Below are 20,555 nucleotides of genomic sequence, written 5' to 3'. Positions count from 1 at the left end.
TGCCGTGGATAACATCCTTCCTTTCTCTGGAACTTACCCTTTCCTAGTCCGCAAAACTCGAGTTGGGCTAGGATCTTGAAGCGCCCTTTCAGCCCCGAAAGGCTGAACCGTTATTCTAGCAGAGGAATCACCAGGCTTGGCCTCGGACCGGGGGCTGGAGGTGTGAAAGGAAGGGCTCGGGTTTATAGTCCACTGAACTTCGCCGCAGGACCGTGGCCCAGGGATGCTTTCGTTGCCACGGCAACCGCCTGGCCGGTGTGGGGCCCTACGTCCCACTGAGGACGCTGGGAAGAACCCTGCCCTTACCAAGATGGCGGCGGTGACAGGGCAAGGGGCGGGGCTGAGCGCTGTCTGCCCAACCAGACTTTCCCTCTGTTTCCGCTTCTTCGCATCAACGGCGAGCCTCCGCCCATATTTGTTTTCTTTTCTGGTTCTAGGAGCCCAGACAGCCAAAGAAGAAAGGGCTGCCTGCAGGAACCGGGACCAGTACCCCGAGGAGGGAAAAGGCGGGACTTCCGCGTCTTGCCGGAAGTGACGCGACAGTCGCGGCCGCCGACAGGTGAAACGGCAGGTGGGCTCAGGTGCCAGCTTGGCCCGGACTCGGCTGTGGGGCCGACGCTTCCGGTGAGCGACAGAGGCGGTCCCTGAGGCCCTGGAGACCCGTCAGGCGGGCTTCTGGGGACCTGAGCCCACCGCCCTGGCCTGGAGCTCCCCCCTGTACCTAGTAAGAATCACCAACCCCCACCCCCACCCCGACGCCGGGGGACACTCCGTCCTGAAGGGAAGCAGAGAGCCTGGCTCTCCCGGATATGCGGGGTTGGCCTTAGGGTTGGGGTTGGCATCGGCGTCTGGGTGCTAGCTTCCCCGAACCATACATTCCTTTTTCTCCAGATCCTGTTTCCCGTTCCTCTACCGAGGTGGGCAGTTCACCAGCCCATTCCAACTCTCGGAACCATGTTTGCAGACTTGGATTATGACATCGAGGAGGATAAACTGTGAGTATTTTTTTCCTTCAAGTCCCGAGAGTGCAGGAGCCCCGATCCTTCAGATTCCTGGACTTCCCGGTTCCACCAACCCTTGCTTCTTCGTGATGAGTCAGGTCTGGTGCTGAAGCAGAAAGGGACCCTACTTTTCCAGGAGCTCACCATCTGTAGGAGGCTGTGGACATGTGAACTGATACTCAAAATATACAGGGCCATAAGGCCTGTAATGGAGAATGACCTGGCTATGAGAAGAGCAGAGCTAATGGAGCACCGCTTCTGCTGGGGTGTTCAGGGAAGGCTTCACAGAGGAAGTGGCAATTGAGGCAGGTTTTGAAGGATGGATAGGAATATCATAACCATACCTCCCTCCCTGGCCTAAACAATTGGTGTGTCAAAGAGTTTCAAACATTAGGTTTATCTTCCCATTAGATATATCCTCTCTGAGAGCAAGGACTGGGTCCAATGCCTTTCTGTGTCAGCAGTATTTAGTTAGGGGTTTGCATAAATAGGGAGCTAACAAATGGTTTTTGAAGGAGTAAGAGAATAGTTGAGAATTTTACCATAAAATAAGTGCTAATTTTTAGTGAAAACTGAGATGTAGAGTAATTGAATATGGGAGGTGGGCAGTTTAACAGGGGTAGACTTTCCTGAGGAGATGGTTCTACATGAGTCTGGGAAAGTGACAAGGACAGACCCTGAATCAAATCTCAGAGTTAGAATGAGGGAAGTAGAAGGGAAATCTACTTTTGGAGCCCGTGCTATGTGCTGGGTTGGTGTTAAATGCCTTCCGTGCTCTTTCCCACAGAACTCTGATGAAGTGGCCTCATTCCCATTTATGGGTGAGGAAACTGAGATGCAGAGATGGTGACTTACCCAAGTCCCATAGCTGATAAGGGGCAGAGCTGGGATTTGAGCCCACATCTGCATGATTTCCAAAGCTGTGTGCTTTCCAGAACAAAATGCTGTCTTTCTGGCCATGTGAGGAAGAGAAAAGGCTGTGTGGCATTTGGAGCCTCTTGGGGGTTTTGGAGGGCTCGCCCCCCTGCCCTGTCCCCTCTGTTGTCCTTCCTCTAGTAGCTTCAGCCTCACGTGTTTCTCTTTCTAGTGGAATCCCTACTGTGCCGGGGAAGGTGACCCTGCAGAAGAATGCTCAGAACCTGATCGGGATCAGCATTGGAGGAGGGGCCCAGTACTGCCCCTGCCTTTATATCGTCCAGGTACTGGGCACTCTGGAGGTGGGGCGAGGTCCTTCCTCAGCAGGTTCAGGTCTCCACTTGGCAGAGCTGACTCCTCATTCTTGAGGTCTGGCCTCCACAGAGAGCCTGCCCTGACCACCCTCTCTAAGTAGGTCTTCCCATGTTTTCGCTATCATTTCAGTCTGTTCTTTTCCTTCACTGATCACCATCTGTGAGCATGGATTTGTTGGTTACTTGTTCTATCTCTTGCTACTCTACCAGACTGTGCTCTGCGGGCAGGGTCCCTATTTGCTTGCCCACTGTAGTCAGCACTTACGACAGTGCCTGGTGTATAGTGGACATTGAATAAAACTGTCTTTTAATGAATCAACGAAACCTTCAGCCTTGGGTGGTAGACTAAGTGAAGTGTAGTGGAAAGACTATGAAATAATAGTGGAGTGAATTCAAATGCAAGCTTCCCTGCTTACTAGCAAGTTACTTAACCTCTCTGGGCCTTGCTCTCCTCACCTGGAAGATAGGGATATAAAATATATAGGTATGTGCATCTTTAGGTTGTCGTGAGGATTAAGTAAAATGACACAGCCCAATGCCTGGCATATAGTAAGCATTGAATTAATAGAAGCCACTGCTATTTTTGTGGCAGGTGTTCATTTTCCAGGGGCTAGGAACAACCTTGTGGTCCCTTGTAGGGCCCTGCTGCGAGCCCTCCTTTACCACATGGCTGGTCAGGGTCAGTGATCTTTCCTACCCTTGGAAGGAAGCTTGCCTCCTTAGATGTAGGTGTTGGGGCTTGTAAACTTTACCTCGATTCTACTTTGTGCCAACCCTCTCAGCTAAGTAGCCATTGCCAGCAGATGGGAACACTGCAGTCCCTCTGAGGAGCTTGCAAAGGGATAAAGGAGTCACTTCTAGGCCTTGAAAGCTGATATTCCCAGGACCCACTCTTGTCTCTGCATGAGCCATCTTGCCACCTCTGAACCAGGAAGTGTTCAGGAACCGCTTCCAGGCCTGGGCTCCTTGTCACGTGGTTGCTCAGCCTCTCCTGCCACCCGCCTTCCCCACCTCTCAGGGGCCTGGGGCAGTGCTAAGCCCGGGTTTGTTTAGGATGAGCTGTGATTATAAAAATAATGCAGTTGACTTTTGTTTGTTTGTTTGTTTGTTTTCAATGTTAGATGTTTATTAACTTTTTTGTAAATTGAGATTGTTCATAAACCATACATTGTCCAAAGATCCAAAGTGTACAGTCAGTTGCCCAGGGTACCATCATATAGCTGTGCATCCATCACCACAATTAATTTTTTTTCAATTTTTAGAACATTTTCGTTACTCCAGAAAAGAAATAAAGACAAAAAAAGGAAACTCAAATCCTACCATACCCCTAACCACCCCCCTCAATTATTAATTCATAGTTTTGGTATAGTACATTTGTTACTATTGATGAAAGAATGTTAAAATACTACTAACTGTAGTATACAGTTTGCAATAGGTATATTTATATTTTCCTATATGCCCCTCTATTATTAACTTCTAGTTATAGTGTCATACATTTCTTCTAGTTCATAAGAGAGATTTCTAATATTTGTACAGTTAAACACAGACATTGTCCACCACAAGATTCACTGCTTTATACATTCCCATCTTTTAACCTCCAGCTTTCCTTCTGGTGACATATGTGACTCTGAGCTTCCCCTTTCCACCACCTTCACACACCATTCAGCACTGTTAATTATTCTTACAACGTGCTACCATCAACTCTGTCCTTTTCTGAATGTTTAAGTTCACCCTCGTTGAACATTCTGCAACCACTCCCCATTCTTTAGCCTCGTTCTATATCCTGGTTACTTTCTATATCCTGGTAACTTACATTTCATGTCTATGAGTTTACATATTATAATTAGTTCATATCAGTGAGACCCTGCAGTATTTTTCCTTATGTGTCTGTCTTATTTCACTCAATATAGTGCCCTCAAGGTTTCTCCATCAACCCATTTTTTTAAGACAGTTTTGTTCACATACCATACATTCTGTCCTAAGTAAACAATTGTTGGTTCCCTGTAGTATAGTCACGTGTTTATGTATTCAGTACCATCGTCACTATCTATATAAGGACATTTCCATTTCTTCCACAAAGAAGGAAAAAGAGCCAAAGAAAGTAGAGGGACAAAAGAAAAAGAAAAAAGAGAGAGAAAGAAAAAAAATGACAGCTAGAAAGCAACAAAAGAAAAGATAACATTAAACTAAAGGTAGAATAAAGAGTCAGACAACATCACCAATGCCAGGAGTCCCATACTCTTCCCCTATGTCCACCCCCCATATGCATTTAGCTTTGTATATTGCCTTTGTTACATTAAAGGAAGCATAATACAGTGCTTCTGTTAGTCTCTAGTTTGCATTGATTGTATTTTCCCCCCAATTCCACCCTATTTTTAACACCTTGCAATGTTGGCATTCATTTGTTCTACCTCATGTAAAACCATATTTGTACCTTCTATTACAATTGTTGAGCACCCTAGGTTTCACTGAGTTATACAGTCCCAGTCTTTATCTTTCCTCTTTCGTTCTGGTGTCCCCCATGGTCCTAACCTTCCTCTTTTCACCCATGCTGACAGTCATCTTTGTTCAGTATACTTACATTGTTGTGCTACTCTCTCCCAAAATTGTTCTCCAAACCTCTCACTCCTGTCTTTTCCTTTTTGTCTGCACTGCTCCCTTTAGTGTTTCCTGTAGAGCAGGTATCTTATTCACAAACTCTGTCATTGTCTGTCAGAGAATATTTTAAGCTCTCCCTCATATTTGAAGGACAGTTTTGCCGGATATAGGATTCTTGGTTGGTGGTTTTTCTCTTTCAGTCTCTTAAATCACCCTGCTTCCTTCTTGCCTCCCTGGTTTCTATTGAGAAATCCACACATAGTCTTATCAAGCTTCCTTTGTATGTGATGGATTGCTTTTCTCCTGCTGCTTTCAGGATTCTCTCTTTATTTTTGACGTTTGATAATCTGTTTATTAAGTGTCTTGGTGTAGACCTATTCAGATCTATTCTGTTTGGGGTGCGCTGTGCTTCTTGGATCTGTAATTTTATATCTTTCATAAGAGATGGGACATTTTCATTGATTATTTCCTCTATTATTGCTTCTGCCCCTTTTCCTTTCTCTTCTCCTTCTGGAACACCCATGACACGTACATTCCTGCATTTCATTTTGTCCTTAAGTTCCCAGAGACGTTGCTCATATTTTTCCATTCTTTTCTCTATCTGTTCTTTTGTGTGTAGGCTGTCAGGTGCCTTGTTCTCCAGTTCCTGAGTGCTTTCTTGTCTCTTGAGATCTGCTGTTGTATGTTTCCAGTGTGTGTCTTTTCATCTCTTGTGTTGTGCCTTTCATATCCATAGATTCTGCCAGTTGTTTTTTGAACTTTAGATTTCTACCTTATATACGCCCAGTGTTTTCATTATTTGCTTCATCTTTTTTGCCATGTCTTCCCTAAACGTTTTGAATTGATTTAGTATTAGTTGTTTAAATTCCTGTATCTCAGTTGAAGTGTAAGTTTGTTTCTTTGATTGGGCCATAACTTTGTTTTTCTTAGTGTAGGTTGTAGTTTTCTGTTGTCTAGGCATCTGGTTTCCTTGGTTACCCCAATCAGGTTTTCCCAGACCAGAATGGGTGCAGGTTTTGGAAGAAGGCAATAGTATCACGTCTCTCTGAGGGTGTGTCTTAGATTGGTGTACCCTGTGAGGCCTCAGGTCACTGTGATTTCCTGCCCAGCAGGTAGTGCCTGTCAGCCTGTAGCTCCAGACTGGTGTAAGGAGGTGTGGCCTGTGGCTGTTTTCCCCCAGGCTCTGGTGTCCAGTTCTGAATGGAGAGCGGGTAGTAGAGCTGGGCCCCACCTCAGGTAGTAGAGCTGGGCCCCACCTCTTTCCTCTTAGGAAAGATACCCTCCCAGGGAGAGGTCATTAGCATTTGAATAGATTCTCTGCATGTGCTATCTCCACCCTTGTCTGAGTCATTCTGCTGGGAACTGAAAATGGCTAGCGCTTTCTCCACTGAGCTGAAAAAGGGACAGAAAGCCCTCTTCAGGGCCAGTCCGTGGCTACCTTCCAGCTCTCCAAAATCAGTCGTCACCAAAAGCCTCTGTCTGCTTTTTGGGGATTCATAGCTTGTATTGAGCAATCCACGCCTGTTAATTAAAACCCCAGTTGGAGCTCAGCTGAGCTATATTTGCTTGCTCGGAGAGTGCTGCTCTCTAGCTCCTTGAGGCTTTGCAGTTTGAGCCTTGTGGAGAGGGAGCTCCCAGCTTGGATCCGCAATTTTTAGTTACAGATTTTATGCTGCAATCTCAGGCATTCCTCCCAATTCAGGTTGGTGTATGATGAGTGGACAGTCACGTTTGTCCCCCTGCAGTTATTCCAGATTATTTACTAGTTGTTCCTGGTTGTTTATTAGTTGTTCCAGGGGGACAAACTAGCTTCCACACCTCTCTATGCCGCCATCTTCTTCCGTCTCTATAGGTGACTTTTAAAAATTAAATTTTAATTTTGTCAAAGTACTATGTGAGTTGCTTTGAACAAGTCAAGAGTGCTGAAGGCCACTGTCACATGGTAGCTGTCCATTGCTCTCTCCTTTCTCACCCCAGTCCCAGCGGTGACACCACTTTCCACACCTGCAGCTGTTCCTGCAGGTATGGGCTTCTGTTTTTCTCAGTAAGATGCTTATCCTGTTAATTTTTGATCTATCGTTTGTAAACATTATCTGTTGACTTTTCCTAGTATCATAGATGATAATTTAGCTGTCTTCCAAAACCATTCTGCTTCCCCTCACCCCATCTTCCCAACATAGTTATGTTGCAGTTTTTGGCTAAATCAATATTAGTGCAACAGATATTTATCCAGAAATATTTGCTGCCTGCTTACTTTGGGCCAGGCTCTGTCCTAGGAGCTAGGGATGTGGAAGTGAAGAAAACAAATATCACACTCTCCCGGAGTTCTCATTCTGGAGGAAAGTTACTTCCTGGCTATTTTACATACTACTCTCTGCCAGGCTTAGTGACCTTCTATGGTTATAATGTTTCTTTTCATTTCTAAATGCAGCCTTTTCTCTTTTCATGTAATTCCTTGTGTTTGTGTTTTTAATTACGCTCTCAGCACATGCACAGTGGGCCCCTTGGTCAGAGCAGCCCTAGGCTGAGGTGAGGGGCAGGAATTGATAAGAGGTGCTTTGGGGCTCCAGGTCAGCTCAGAGCAGCATGTGTGGAAAAATCTATCAAAGAAATGCCTTTGGAGAAGCAAGCATTCATGAGTGTATAGGTTTGGTGTATTTAATAGTAGAAAAAGAAAGTCTCATTGGTTTGTATTTACATCTGTCCTCCTTCCTCTCTCCACAGGGTGGCAGGGTCTTCCATTTCTGTTTGTTAGGAGCTTTGTGTCTGTGCCCTTCCCTGGGACCACCGAAGAGATGAGAGGCTAGAAGTCAGGCAGAGCCAGGAATTGTTTGGGATGGAGGGAATGACTGTCACTGCCCCTTCCCGCCCCCCAGGTTTCTTCTAAGTTCTCCCTTTTCTCTCCCCACCCCACCCTCCCCATCCACAGGTTTTTGACAACACCCCAGCTGCCTTGGATGGCACGGTGGCAGCTGGCGATGAGATCACTGGTGTCAATGGCAGGTCAATCAAAGGAAAAACGAAGGTGGAGGTAGCAAAGATGATTCAGGAGGTGAAGGTAAGGTCTGTTGCTGGAGGGTGTCCCATTTCGAGACCTCCAGCTTGCCGGGAAGGGGTTAGCCTTCTTACTGCTCCCTTCTTCGGCACATCGGGCTCTGGGTCACATGCCAGCCTGCTTTGGTTTACCCCTCAATTCATTCAGTAAATACTAATTGTGCTCCGGGTCTTGTGCTGGGCCTTGGTGAAAGAGTAGACAAGATCACAAGGTCTCTGTCCTCTTTGAGCTCCCAGTGGAGCCAACAGGCTTGGAACTGCGACTCAAGGCAAGCCAGCATGTCCCCATTAGAGCTGGAGCAGAAGCTCCAAAACTTCTGACTGCCTGGGTCAGCAGATACCTGGTATATATTGGCCAGGCCATCCATGCTGGGCCAGGAAGGAGGTAAAAGGAAAGGAGGAGGCCCCCTCCTACTGCTTTGCATCCCTGTGGGTGCTTTCAGTCCAGTGGGGCCTCCCAGGGCTCACAGACTCCCAGGATCCCCTCTGGACTCTGGGGCACTTAGGAGTGAGGGCACTAGTCCAGCTGCTGGGCTTCTTTTCCGTAGCCACAGTCACACAGCACCTGCTCCCAGCTGCTCCAGGCCAAGCCTCTCTTTCCCCAAGGACCTTCCCTGAAGGGCAGGCAGCATCCTGGGCACTCCCAGAAGCAAACCTGCAGCCCTCTTGCTATTTCCTAGAGCTTTCACTGCTAGTAACTCCTGGGGAATTGATGTGAAAAGAACCAACATGTGAAGGAGGCACAGAGCCACAGGGTGATTGAAATCCTACAAGCAGGGGTCCCTGCTGGGACCTGCTGCCTGGAAATTGAGCTTGGCGCAATGTTCTAGCTCCCGTACGCCACGTGTCCACAGCACTCCTCATCCAGCCCTCACTCACGCACCCTCCTGCAGGCCTCGAGGACTCAGTACCAGCGCATCCTTACAGCTGCTCCCTCTTGCCTCCTGCCCCAGGACCAGCCTTCTCTCCGTCTTCTCCCCTTTTACTCTCTTATCTTGCCCCTGAGTTGTCCTCATACTCTCATTCTTCCTCCCTTTAGGTAGGATAGCTCCAATCCCTTAATTCTTCCTTCTACAGCTTCTTTAGACATGGGGAAGACAGGGAGTGGGGCTGGGGCTGGGTCTAGAGCTCCTTTGTGTAAAAGGACACCCCAAGATTCACTGAGAGCCCCGACGCTGCTCCATGTGGCCCACAGTCTGGGTATCACCATCCTGGGTGGCAGCAGCCAGACAGAGGAGCTAATCATGTAAAATAGGGGAGCAGTGCTGCATGCTGGTATGTGGGTTCCGTGTGCCACTCCCCCATCCTCTGGACCCCCTGACGCACCTCCACACCCCTGCCCTACCCATTGGCACCCTCCCCATCCCCCATGGCCTGTCTCACGCCAGGATCTCCTTACGTCATGGCCTGTGCTGCCCATGAGTACGGGAGCTGTTCATGTTTCTGCACAACTTTGAAGTTAGCAAGGGGTTTCCCTAGCTCCCCTGTTTGGGCACCGGGCAGAGGTTACTGTCCACATTTTGCTGGTGTCCAGAGGGAGGCAGTGACTTGCACATGGTCACACAGCTGAACCAGAGCCCAGACATGACTCCCACCAAGCTGCTCTTTCCTTCACCCTCAGCTGCTCTCGGGGGTGCCACCCCCCAGCACATACTGCTGCATTCTAGGGGAGCGTCACGCATCCCACCCCTGACTGCGCTTCTCTGGGGCAGCACCTGCTTCGGGCCATTTTGGCTTCCCTTCAGCTTTTAAAATCCTGTTTCATATTTTAATGGAATCAGTCCCAAGTTCAAGGGCCTTAAGTTGCAGGGAAGAGAGTGACCCTGATGGCCTCTCAGGGTCAGAGAAGGCTTCTCGCGGGAGTCCAGCCCCTGTCCTCTGCAGGTCTCTTCCAAGCAGTCCCTGATACCAAGGGTGTGTGACACCCCGATTCATCCCTGCTGGACTTGGGTGCTTGGGGGCCGGGCTGCCCTGCCTCTTCTCCTGGGTCCCCTGGCACCAGGCACAGAGAGAGTTCTGAGAAATGTTCTTTGGGTGAATGGAGGGACTCCCGAAGGATGGGGATGATTTAGAGCCGAGGAGAGGATATTCTTTCATAGCAAAGATTTGGAGTAGGGTGAGGCGGGAGAGGGAAGGGGCACTGAGATGGTCTGAGTGCAGGACATCAGGGACAGCTAGGTGGTGACCTCCGTGGCGTTGGAGGCTGTTCGCCCTGGTCCCCGCTGATTCCTCAGGCCTGGCACATAGAGTGAGAGAAGGGAGGGACCTGGGAGCAGACAGGTGGCCGTGCAGGGCCCTGTCACCACCCTCAGCCTGGAGGGGCCGAAGTCACCGTTGCTCTGGCCCCTCACCAGGGCTCAGGATTCTGGCATTACCCACAGATTTTGGGCACACAGACCTAGCCAGGGAGGGGGCTTGGGGTCCGGGAGACTCTGTCACCAATGTTTGTCCTTCTCTTCCAGGGGGAGGTGACCATCCACTACAACAAGCTTCAGGCAGACCCCAAGCAGGGCATGTCCCTGGACATTGGTAAGCAGGGCCAGAGAAGTGCCTCCAGCGGCCCCCCAAGCCCCAGCTCAGAGGAGAAGAGCCCCGGCCCCTGCCCTTTGTGACAAGGTGTCAAGAGTCACAGGGCTGTGGTCGGACTTTCTCTGGCCAAGCAGATCCAAAAGGCCTGGGAAGACCCAGGGGTGCTCTCTCAGGGACCTGGCTCTAGAGTCTCCCTGCCCCATCTGTCCTCCCCAGCCACCACCTTTGGGAACTTGGTGTTTGAGGTTGTCCTTTGTAGACCAACCTCTTAGCTGACCAGGGCCCAGGTCCTTGCCCTTCAGAGAGGGAGGGCAGCCTGACCTGGCCTGCATCCTCCGACCCTCCAGCAGCCTCTGCTTCCCTGCCTCTTCTCCCACCCATCTACTCCCTGGAGGGCTCGAGGTCTGGACCACACTTCAGGCACTGGGCAGAGGGTCCCAGGCCAGCCCTTCAGCCTGAGCCCTGTGCCCTAGGGTCAGGAGAAGTCTCCTGCTAGAGGGCTAGGCCTTGCTTATGGGAAGCAGTACAGTAGCTTCAGCTTCCTCTGGACCAGCTGCCTGACTACAGATCCAGGCCTGAGACCCCGAACAGGGCTCTGCATCACCTGGGGAAGACTCACACCCAGGTATCCTGACCCTAGAGTCCAGGGCCCTTTTCCTACACCCTAGACTCAGAGCAAGAGGCTAAGGGCAGATGGTGTCTGTCCTGGAGGTTCTTCCTGCAAAACCCTCTAGTCCCAACCCAGGTTCCCTTCCGAGGACCAAGCTGGTTGTACACAAAAAATGAGTCTGGATCTGAGGTCGGTTGTCACCGATGATGCTGACTTTGTCATAAGCAGCCCGGGGATTGTCGGTCTCCTCTCCTGAGGAAAGGGAAGACCTCCAGTGCAGACATGGAAGAGAGAAGGGGAAGAGGCTTTCTCTCTGGTTTGCCTGTTAGCCGGTGCCAATCCTGGGCAGCTCTGGGCTCTGGTGATAGCCCCTGGCTGAGCTCGTGTGCTCACCTGGCCGAGCACTTACGTTTATCTCTGCTCATCCTCACGACCGCTCTGAAGTAGAAAGTGAATAGGGCAGGGACCTGGTACCCCCCATTGGGACACCCCATACTTTATAGCCACCCTCAGCACTAAACCCTGGTTCAGCCCCTCCCATCCCCTGGTGGGGGCTCCCAGTGAGTCGTGATGTGGCTGGGGCAGGGCAAGCCTGGGGGCCCAGCTGCAAAGCCCCACCTCACCCGGTCCCTCTCTCTCCTGGTCCCAGTGTTGAAGAAGGTGAAGCACCGGCTGGTGGAGAACATGAGTTCAGGGACCGCAGATGCCCTGGGCCTGAGCCGGGCCATCCTGTGCAATGGTGAGTTCCCTCCTGCCACCCATTGGCTCCTGGGGACTCAAGCCCGGGCCTCCAGGGGCAGGGGCACCAAAGCTGCCTACCAAGCTGGTGTGGGTCGTGCAGGCCCAGCCCTGGCTTCGGCCTGTGGGGTCAACAGTCGTCATCTCTCTGCATCCCTGGGGGGCGTCCGCAGCTGTCAGCTCACTGTCCTCACATCCTCACCACAGCCCCTGCCCCACAACCAGCACGTGCCTCCCCCCACCCCCTCTCCCCAGCCCTCCCCTGGCTCTTGGCTGCCCACCTCTGCCCATGCCTTTCTCCAGGAGGTGGCACTGCTGCCTTTGTCCCCTCATCTGCCCACCTCTGCAGGGGGAAGGGCCTGTTCACACATTCACACACACGTTCTCTCTCCCTGGGTGGCCAGTGAAACACTGGCTCCTGCTTCCACCATCACCAGTCGGAATTTATAAATAGCCTAGCCCTCCTTGCCTGTGTGGGGGACAGATACAAACACCTACCTGAATTGTAGGCTCAGCTGGGCTCACACCAGCGCTTTATTGGCTGGGAGTGGGAGTGGGGTCTGGGTCTGTTCCAAATGGTGCACGAAAGTGGTGGCTGTTATTTTCAGCCTCTTGGTGCCTCTAAATCCCTGTTACTGTAGTTACCGTGCATTGAGATGAAATTAGAACTGGTTGTTGTGTTTTTCCCCCAAACCTTGCAATTTCCCCAGCCTTAAATAGGATTTCTAAAATTGAAGCTGTCATGATGTCCCATGACCCAGCTAAAAACAACAGCCCGGCGCTTACGTGGCTCCTTCTCTGCCAGGCTGGCCAGGCGCCAGGGTCTGGAGAGCTGGGTACCTTGAAGCCAGCAAGGGTGACCAGAGCGTCCCAAAGACCTCTGACGTACCCCCTTCTTTCCCCCAAGCCTGGGTCTTCCTCTCCCAGCAGCCTGTGACACCCAGCCGCCTCCCCTGCCCAGAGCAAGGCCTGGGCTTGACTTCTGCCACTCCCTTCCTCTCCCACTCAGAAAACCCTGGCCGAGGTCACTGCAGGAGACTGCGTGGCAGAGAGCACTCCAGCTCTGGCAGTCCCTGGCTGTGTGACCTTGGGCAAGTTGCTTTACCTGTCTGTACCTTGGTTTTCTCCGTAAAACAGTGGCGAGTGGTCCCTGCCCTGAGGCTCCTGTTGATGAGGGACTGAGACGTGTCTGGGGCCCGGCAGCTGGGCTGGCTCCAGCACAGTAATTCAGCAGGTGGCTGCTGGTGCTGTGAAAGGCTGGGCCCTGCAGGCGGCCAGGCAAGGACACGACTGACACGGGGCCGCTGTCCTGCAGTTGTTTCTGGTGCTCCTAGAGGGAGATGGTGTGCCCCTCACTGTCACTGGGGTAGCAATCCTGCATGGTGTGGCGGGAGCCCCGAGGAGGGTGGCTCTCACTGCTGGGGGCACCCTAAATGTCACAGCTCCCCCCTGCCCTGGCCCTTGCTTGTCCCATTACCTCCCAGCCCCCTAGCCAGGAATACCTGCCCCCTCCTTGGCAGCCAACTTCCTCCCATTCCAAGTCCTTGAGGTGAGGCCGTTGTCCCCCACCCGCCCCCCACTCCTGGCCCTTCCTGTCACACTGCTGGTCCTTGCCCAGCTGGCCTAGCTCCCTGCTGGACTGACTTGGCCCTCTCTCCCCATGGCCAACCCCAGGCCTAACACACAGTAGGCATCTCTGGCACACAGTAGGTGCTCAGTAAACACCCACTGAGTGAAGGAATCCGATCACCGAGGCCTCCTTCCAATCAATGCAAGCTCTTCCTCGAAGCCCTCCCTGAATTTCTCTCTCCCCTCCCCAGATTGTGTTCTCCCTTCTGAGGCGTCACCTTTGCTTCTTCTCTGGTAGTGACTGCATTTAGCCTGCATTAGAGTTGGGGTTTATTATATTTATGAATTTTTATTGTGGTGACACATCTACAATGGACCATTTCTCATCTTAACCACTGTCAGGTGTGCGAGTCGGTGGTGACATCGCTTCCACAGGGTTGTGCCACTGTCAGCACCGCTGTTTGTGCTGCACCCATCTTCCCTGCCTTCCTCTGGCTCCAGCAGGCTTTTGGGGAAGTGGAGGGGCTGTGTCTGCCAGGCAGGGGGCTTCCTTCTGCCTGCCCAGGAGCCAGCCACAGGTTTTGCCTTGGGGTTTCGCACTCACGCCTGTGGGAGGGACCTGTATTGCCATCGCCTCTCTGCCTCATCGACTCGCCCCAGGCTGCCGGAAGAGGGCCCGAGGGCAGCCCTGCCTCTCGTTTGAGGTGCCAAACTATTGGCAAAACACCCCTGAACACAGCTGACCTGAGGGGCTAACGTCCCCTTCCTGGGACCCTGTTCTGTGCTGGTCCTGGTTCTCCTCTGGGGACTCCTCTCCCTCCCCAGGCCTGGCTCTGGGCCCCCTTGACCGACTCTTCCTATCCCCTGGCTCCTTGGGACCAGCTGACCCCACCTTCCCTCTGGGTCTCCACAGACGGGCTTGTCAAGCGGCTGGAGGAGCTGGAGCGGACCGCCGAGCTGTACAGAGGTGGGGAGCGCGGGGGCACCCGGGGAGGGTGTCCTGGGCCAGGAAATGCCGGGCACTGGGCTTGCCCCGTGGAGCCCTGGTCTAAAGGGGGCAGTGAGGACAGGAGTGCCAACCTGAGAGATTCTCTGACCACGGCCATTAAAAATTTCCTAAAAATTGATACTTTTTCTAATTATAAAAGTAATACATACTCATAAAAATTCAAAGAATAGCACATATACACATAGTGAGAATCCCGAGTCCCACTGTCCTCCCCTCCCCTCGAGGTCAGGCCTGCGGGACTCCTCGTTCACCTGCCTGATGAGGCTCCTCATGGGTGGGGCTGGGCCCTGGGGGCTTGTGGGAAAAGCCAGCGAACCCAGGACCCAGTGAGGCCTCAGTGGTGAGCATTGGAGGCAGTGTCCTGGGCTGATGTCCCCACCATGTGTCCCTGCTCCCCCTCGGTCGGGTCTCTCCCACAGGGATGACAGAGCACACCAGGAACCTCCTACGGGCCTTTTATGAGCTGTCACAGACGCATCGTGGTAAGGTGTCCGCCATCCCTCCCCAGACCTGCCAGGTGACCCCAGCGCATCCCTGCCGCTCCCTGGGGCCCTTCTCACCCCAGTGCTGAGGAAGCTGCGGCAGCGTCTGACCTGGGCCAGCTTCAGCCCTGCACCGTGCATGGCGCCTCTTGAAGTCCCCGTCCTTTGCTCTCTTGCTGGCTTGGACATGCTCTTTGTCCTCCCTGCCAGACCTTTCTTGAGGGCATGCTGTGTGCTTAGCCCTGAGCTGGCATTGGCTGGGGGCCATGTCCAGGTGTGGGGTCGGTTCCCACGGTCACAACCAGTGTGGGTCAGTGGCCCCCAGGGCAGGCCATGGGAGAGCCCAGCTCTGCCAGGTATTGTAATCCACCTGCACCCCTGTGTGTCCCCCAGACATTCACTGGGTCCTCACCACATGCCAGGCATTGTCCTGGATGCTGGGATGTCGTGATGAACAGGGCAAGTGGGAGCATCTAGACAAGACGGTCTTCTCTGGGCATAACTGCTCGTCCAGGCCCTGACTATCCAGCAGCACTGCCACTAACAGTTTACAAGGCACTTCCTTATCTGTCTTATTCCCTCTAAGTCCTTTAGCTGGGAGGACAGGTACAGTTAACCCCATAATGCCAGCCCGAGGGATGGAGCCGGCATTAGAACCCAGTGTCTGCATTCCCAGACCAGTGTTCTGCCCTTAGACAAGGCTCCCTCCTCAGACCTTGGCCCAGCCTTCTCCCACTTCCTGGTTACTCTGGGGAATGAGGGCCACCTCCCTTGGGGATGTAGACCCAGCTCCCTCAGGCCTCGGCCCCCAGCCCTGCTCCAACCCCCCTCTCCCCTGCAAGCCCCTGGCTTCTCCGTCAGGGGTCAAGTGGGGGCAGCCTTCAAGGCAAGCTTGTCACACAGCCTTTGGGGACGTGTTCTCGGTGATTGGGGTCCGGGAACCCCAGCCAGCTGCGAGTGAGGCTTTCGTGAAGTTCGCTGATGCCCACCGTAGCATTGAGAAGTTTGGCATCCGGCTACTGAAAACCATCAAGCCGGTAGGTCACTTCATGCACGTGTGTGTCAGGAGTGTGAGGGTGGAGAGGGGACGGCCTGGCCTGCAGAAAGAGCCCTGTGTTGGCGTCGGAACACCTGAGTGCCAGGTCCGGTTGGGTCACTTACGTGGCCATGGGCCTCGGGACGGAGTTTGAGTTTCTGGTGCTGGCTCCACCACTGGATCATTTTGCCCTTGGCCTGGCCTTGGTTCCCTCCTCCTTGAAATGAGCAAGGCCATCTAGGGGCACCCTTCAGTTCCGACAGCCTGAGCTCCACAGAAGGGATGACAATGTCAGTGCTATTTGTTGTCACCCTGGCCCAGCCTGGCCCCCTGACCCATGGGGCCTTAGCATCACCCCCTCCCCTTCCAGATGCTGACGGACCTGAACACTTACCTCAACAAAGCCATCCCAGACACGCGCCTCACCATCAAGAAGTACCTGGACGTGAAGTTTGAGTACCTGGTGAGTGGTCTCAGGCCTTGGGGAGGAGCGGGCCTGGCTGCCAGGGTGAGAGCCCACTGCTGGGGATTGAGCCCCACTGCACTTGGAACCCTGTGGCAGGCAGGATGGGCCAGAGCCTCTGTGACGTCCAATTGAGGATGTGGGACCGGGGCTTGGGGAGGTGCTGGGGAAGCACGCAGCAGTGCAGGCCCCGCCCGGATGGCAGAGATGAGCACTCCAGAGCTTTCCATCCCCTTGGGATTTCCTGACACATGAAACATTGGGGTTAGACCAAGTCAGCAGTTGAAAAGTGGGTGCCAAGGGATGTTAATGGGTTTTATGTTGAAATAATTCTGTGATCAAAGGAGTTGAGGAGAAAAGCTTCATTAAACAAGCTCAGCTCCGTGGCTGCAGGATGTCTTAGAACCTTCGAAGGCCCTGTGTGCAGTGTCAGCCTTCGAGGGTCTTCCCAAGCTCCTTTGACCTTGGAGCTCTTGATCCCTGGGACATCACTTGGGTCTTGAGTTTGGATAAGCCCTCCAGCACTGCCCATCCTCCCAGATGTGTCTTCTCTCACCTGCTGCCACCCTCCCTGTGGTTCCCCAAGCAAGGCCCAGTCTGGGGGGCTCCACCCTCTGTGCTCCTGGACGCTGGCTGCCAGCCTCGGCCTGACTCATCTCAGCCTGTCCCCGCTGGAGTCTGCAGGGCCCAGGAGGCCTGGCTAGGCCTGGGGGCACATTGTGGGCTGCGGGGAGCTGGGGATATCAGGGTGGCCTTCCTGGAGGCCGTGGCCTCTCTGACAGCTTGGCGTCACCTGCCCACACAGTCATACTGCCTGAAGGTGAAGGAGATGGATGACGAGGAGTATAGCTGCATCGTGAGTGTCACAGGTGGTGGTGGTGGTGGGTGAGCGTGGCCCTGGGGCGGGAAAGCTCGGGGTGCATATTCCTCCCCCACCTGCCTCACAGAGCCCCCTCAGAAAGTCCTGGGGGTGTCACGGTTGCCAAGGGAGAGGCTTGGGGGCTTGGCTGGCCTCTTGTTCTGGAGGATTGGGACCCTCCTCCCCAGCTCCAGCCTGCTGCCCCCAGACTCTTACAGGGAAACACAACCTTCCTCACCCCTAAGAGGCACTTATAATTTTGTTTTTAATAGTATTGAAATTCAGATACATCTTAAGACCATATATTCATTTATTTAACATGGCAGGGGTCTGGAGTTTTGTTTTTCTTCCTTTCTCCAAAGCCATCTATTATTACTGAGTGCTTCTGTTGATCACTGTTGTCTCAGAAACGAGGAACCACAGTTGCTTTGAAAAGTGCCGTGTGCTGCAGGGCTGTGAGCTGTCCTGACCCCCTGCCCCCTTCTGACCCTGAGCAGGACCCCCTCCCTCCCCAGGGGCCCTGATGTGCCCCTCCTGACCTCTCCCCCCTGCCCTGCCGCAGGCTCTAGGGGAACCCCTGTACCGAGTGAGCACAGGCAACTATGAGTACCGCCTGATCCTGCGCTGCCGCCAGGAGGCTCGCTCCCGCTTCTCCCAGATGCGCAAGGACGTGCTGGAGAAGATGGAGCTGCTGGATCAGAAGCACGGTGAGCTGGCCGCATGGGCAGGTGCCGGGCCATGGCAAGTGCCAGGGCGGGCTGATGGTCCCGTGCTCCCTCAGTCCTTATACCATCCTCAGCACAGTGGGGTGGGTACCATCATCTCCCCATTTCAGAGATGGGGAAACTGAGGCTCAGAGCTGTAAAGTCATCCGAGGTCCCAGGTCCAGGCCCTGGCAGAACTGGGAGTCGAGCCCAGGTTTGTCTGCCTGTTGTCAGGCGCCTCCCTGGGCCTGGTCCGCATGGTCCTGGCCGCAGCCCCTTGGGCTCCGGGGGAAGAGGACCAGGGTCCCCTTCTCCTTGCAGGCTCATCCGTTCCCTGAGCTGGAGCGGGCAGCGTGGGCTCTCCTGGGCTGGTCCCTGCTGTGTGGCTGGCAGCCCTGCCTCCGCCCCCTCCCAGGGCCCTGAGGGTTCAGTGATGAGAAGCACAGGGAGGAGAGGGGAGCGGGTGCGGGCAGGCGCAGAGGGGCTCCTCACGGCGGCAGCCGCAGCCCACTGGTGCCCTCCACCCTCCCTGCCCCAGTCCAGGACATCGTGTTCCAGCTGCAGCGCTTCGTGTCCACCATGTCCAAGTACTACAACGACTGCTACGTGGTGCTGCGTGACGCAGACATCTTCCCCATCGAGGTGGACCTGGCCCACACCACGCTGGCCTACGGCCTCAGCCAGGACTTCACTGATGGGGAGGATGAGGAGGACGAGGACGAGGATACGGCCGCTGGGGAGCCGTCCAGGGAGACGCGAGGGGCGGCCGGGCCCCTGGACAAAGACGGAAGCTGGTGTGACTCCTGAGTGCCTCCACAGGGTGCAGGCCTGGGGGGCAGGGGAGCGGGAGGAGGACAGCAGGGGTGCGGGGCGGGGCCACTGCATGACAGGGGCGCATAAAGGCCTGCTGGCTTGGGGCGCCTGCCTCCCTGCGCCTCTGTCCTAGCGCAGTGAACCCTCTCTCCTGCCCTGGGAGGGCACCAGGGCCGTGGCCCAGGACCTGGACGCTGGCCCCTCCCTCCCTCCTTCCCTGCTGCCCCAGCCAATGGAGAGCTCGTCTCTGGGCCCACCTTGGGAAGGAGAGAGAGGGCGGAAACGAGGGGCTGGAGGTGGCTCACCTCTGCTGGTGCCACCTGGAGCTGGCCAGGAGTGGGAGGACGGGCGCGGGAGTGGGAAGCTGAGGTGGGGGCCAATGTACACCCACCTTCCCCCGGGCTGGCCCCACCCCAGTGCACACTCACACCTCGGTGGCCTTTATTTATTTGGATCCCCAGGTCAGCCACTTCTCTGAGGAAGGGCTGGGGCACTGGGCCTGTATTTAATAAACACAAACCCAGATGGAGCCAGCTGTTTGCAGTGGCCTCAGACCTCCTCTCCCCTTGACGTGCCCCGCACCCCCCAATCCATCCATCCATCTGCCTCCATCATCAGGAGGGAGGATGGGAACAATGTTATGGACAATTCCCTTTTTATGTACTTCTTTTATTCCTCATAGCAGCTCTGCAAGATTAGCCATGTCACCCACACTTACAGATGGGAACCTGTAGCTCAGGGAAGTATCTTGCTCAAGGTGACCCTGTCTTTAAGGGACCGAGTAGGATTTGAACTCAGATCTGTGGGGTCCAAAAGGCTTGACTTTTCCACCTGCCTCCAAAGCTCTCTGCTTTGCGGAGCCCTTTTATACCACCCCCCCCTCCAATCTCAGATCCTTCAGTGCTTCTGGCCATGAAGTCAGCCTTCATTTGGGGAAGGGAAGAGCAGATGCTGGAAGGGGGCCCAAGGCCCCAGGTGGGAGAGGAGAGAGGCAAGGGTGTCCCAGCTGCTTCAGATGCACCCATGGTGCCCAGGGACCCCGGGAGAAGTCCAGTAAGACAGCCACGTGGTAGCCACAGGGTGGCCACACGTCCCACTTGGCCTGGACAGTTTCAGTCCACACTGAGGTCCTGGTGTCATAAGTGACTGTTTTTGCTCTCAGTGTCCCTGTGTGGACCACGAATTACACGAACATCCTGAGGATGGGAGAGGGGCAAGAGGGTGTGAGGGGGCAGAGCTTTCTCTTTAGCAGCGTTGGGCATGCAGGTCCTGAGCAGAAACCTGAGTGGGGTTCTCAGGCAAGATTGAGAACACAGAGGGAGGGACGGCTGCCACCAGGAGTCCACATGGGCCCTTTGGACTGTCAGACCAGGGCAGCACAGAGTTGCGGCCAAGGGCACAGGCTGGAACCAGACAGCCTGGGCTCCAGTCCCGGCCTGTGTGAGCCGGGTTAGTTCCTCACCTCCCTGGGCCTCCCTTGCCATCTGTGAAGTGTGGATATTTTCAGCATCTACCTCTGGGTTGTGAAGATTGAAGGAGTTAACATTTGTGAAGGGCCTAGACTCACACCTGCCACCGAGTAAGCACTATATGAGTGTATGTTAAATGAAATACAATGTAGTCATTGTCCCAATGGCTCTGGGGATGCCACAGCAGAACTGTCACAAGCCAGGCATCTGACAGGGGCTCCCCGACCTCTGGGGCTGGGATGGAAAGGATGGCCCAGCTGCCAGGTCTGTGGGGAGGGGTGTCACCAGTGGGTAGGCTCTGCAGAGGGGTCTGCTGGAAGGAGTGCAGTGTCCATGGGAAGAGGGCTGCCTCCTGGCCGGGGCCCACTCACACCTCACGGTTTGGAGGAAGA

The 20,555-nt window shown here is 54.0% G+C and overlaps 1 protein-coding gene across 5 annotated transcripts; it reads left to right on the top strand.

The window, feature by feature from the left end:
- Positions 1–406: 406 nt before the first annotated feature.
- Positions 407–19,227, top strand: PICK1 (protein interacting with PRKCA 1). 5 transcript variants are annotated; one of them, XM_037846736.1, is made up of 13 exons: positions 407–724; positions 892–995; positions 2,089–2,200; positions 7,758–7,886; positions 10,345–10,411; positions 11,671–11,760; positions 14,242–14,295; positions 14,757–14,819; positions 15,723–15,856; positions 16,226–16,318; positions 17,124–17,174; positions 17,740–17,884; positions 18,425–18,647. In XM_037846736.1, the coding sequence occupies exons 2-13, from the start codon at positions 955–957 to the stop codon at positions 18,499–18,501; spliced, it is 1,056 nt and encodes a 351-aa protein (XP_037702664.1). In that variant the 5' UTR covers positions 407–724; positions 892–954; the 3' UTR covers positions 18,502–18,647. The 5 variants fall into 5 exon arrangements, with proteins under 5 accessions (XP_037702664.1, XP_037702663.1, XP_037702662.1 ...); XM_037846735.1 differs by having other exon boundaries at positions 410–559; positions 18,420–19,227; XM_037846734.1 differs by having other exon boundaries at positions 414–571; positions 18,420–19,227.
- Positions 19,228–20,555: the final 1,328 nt, after the last annotated feature.

Source organism: Choloepus didactylus, chromosome 8, assembly GCF_015220235.1.
Source record: "Choloepus didactylus isolate mChoDid1 chromosome 8, mChoDid1.pri, whole genome shotgun sequence".
Classification (NCBI taxonomy): domain Eukaryota; kingdom Metazoa; phylum Chordata; class Mammalia; order Pilosa; family Megalonychidae; genus Choloepus; species Choloepus didactylus.
This window is presented reverse-complemented; position numbering and strand designations above follow the sequence as displayed.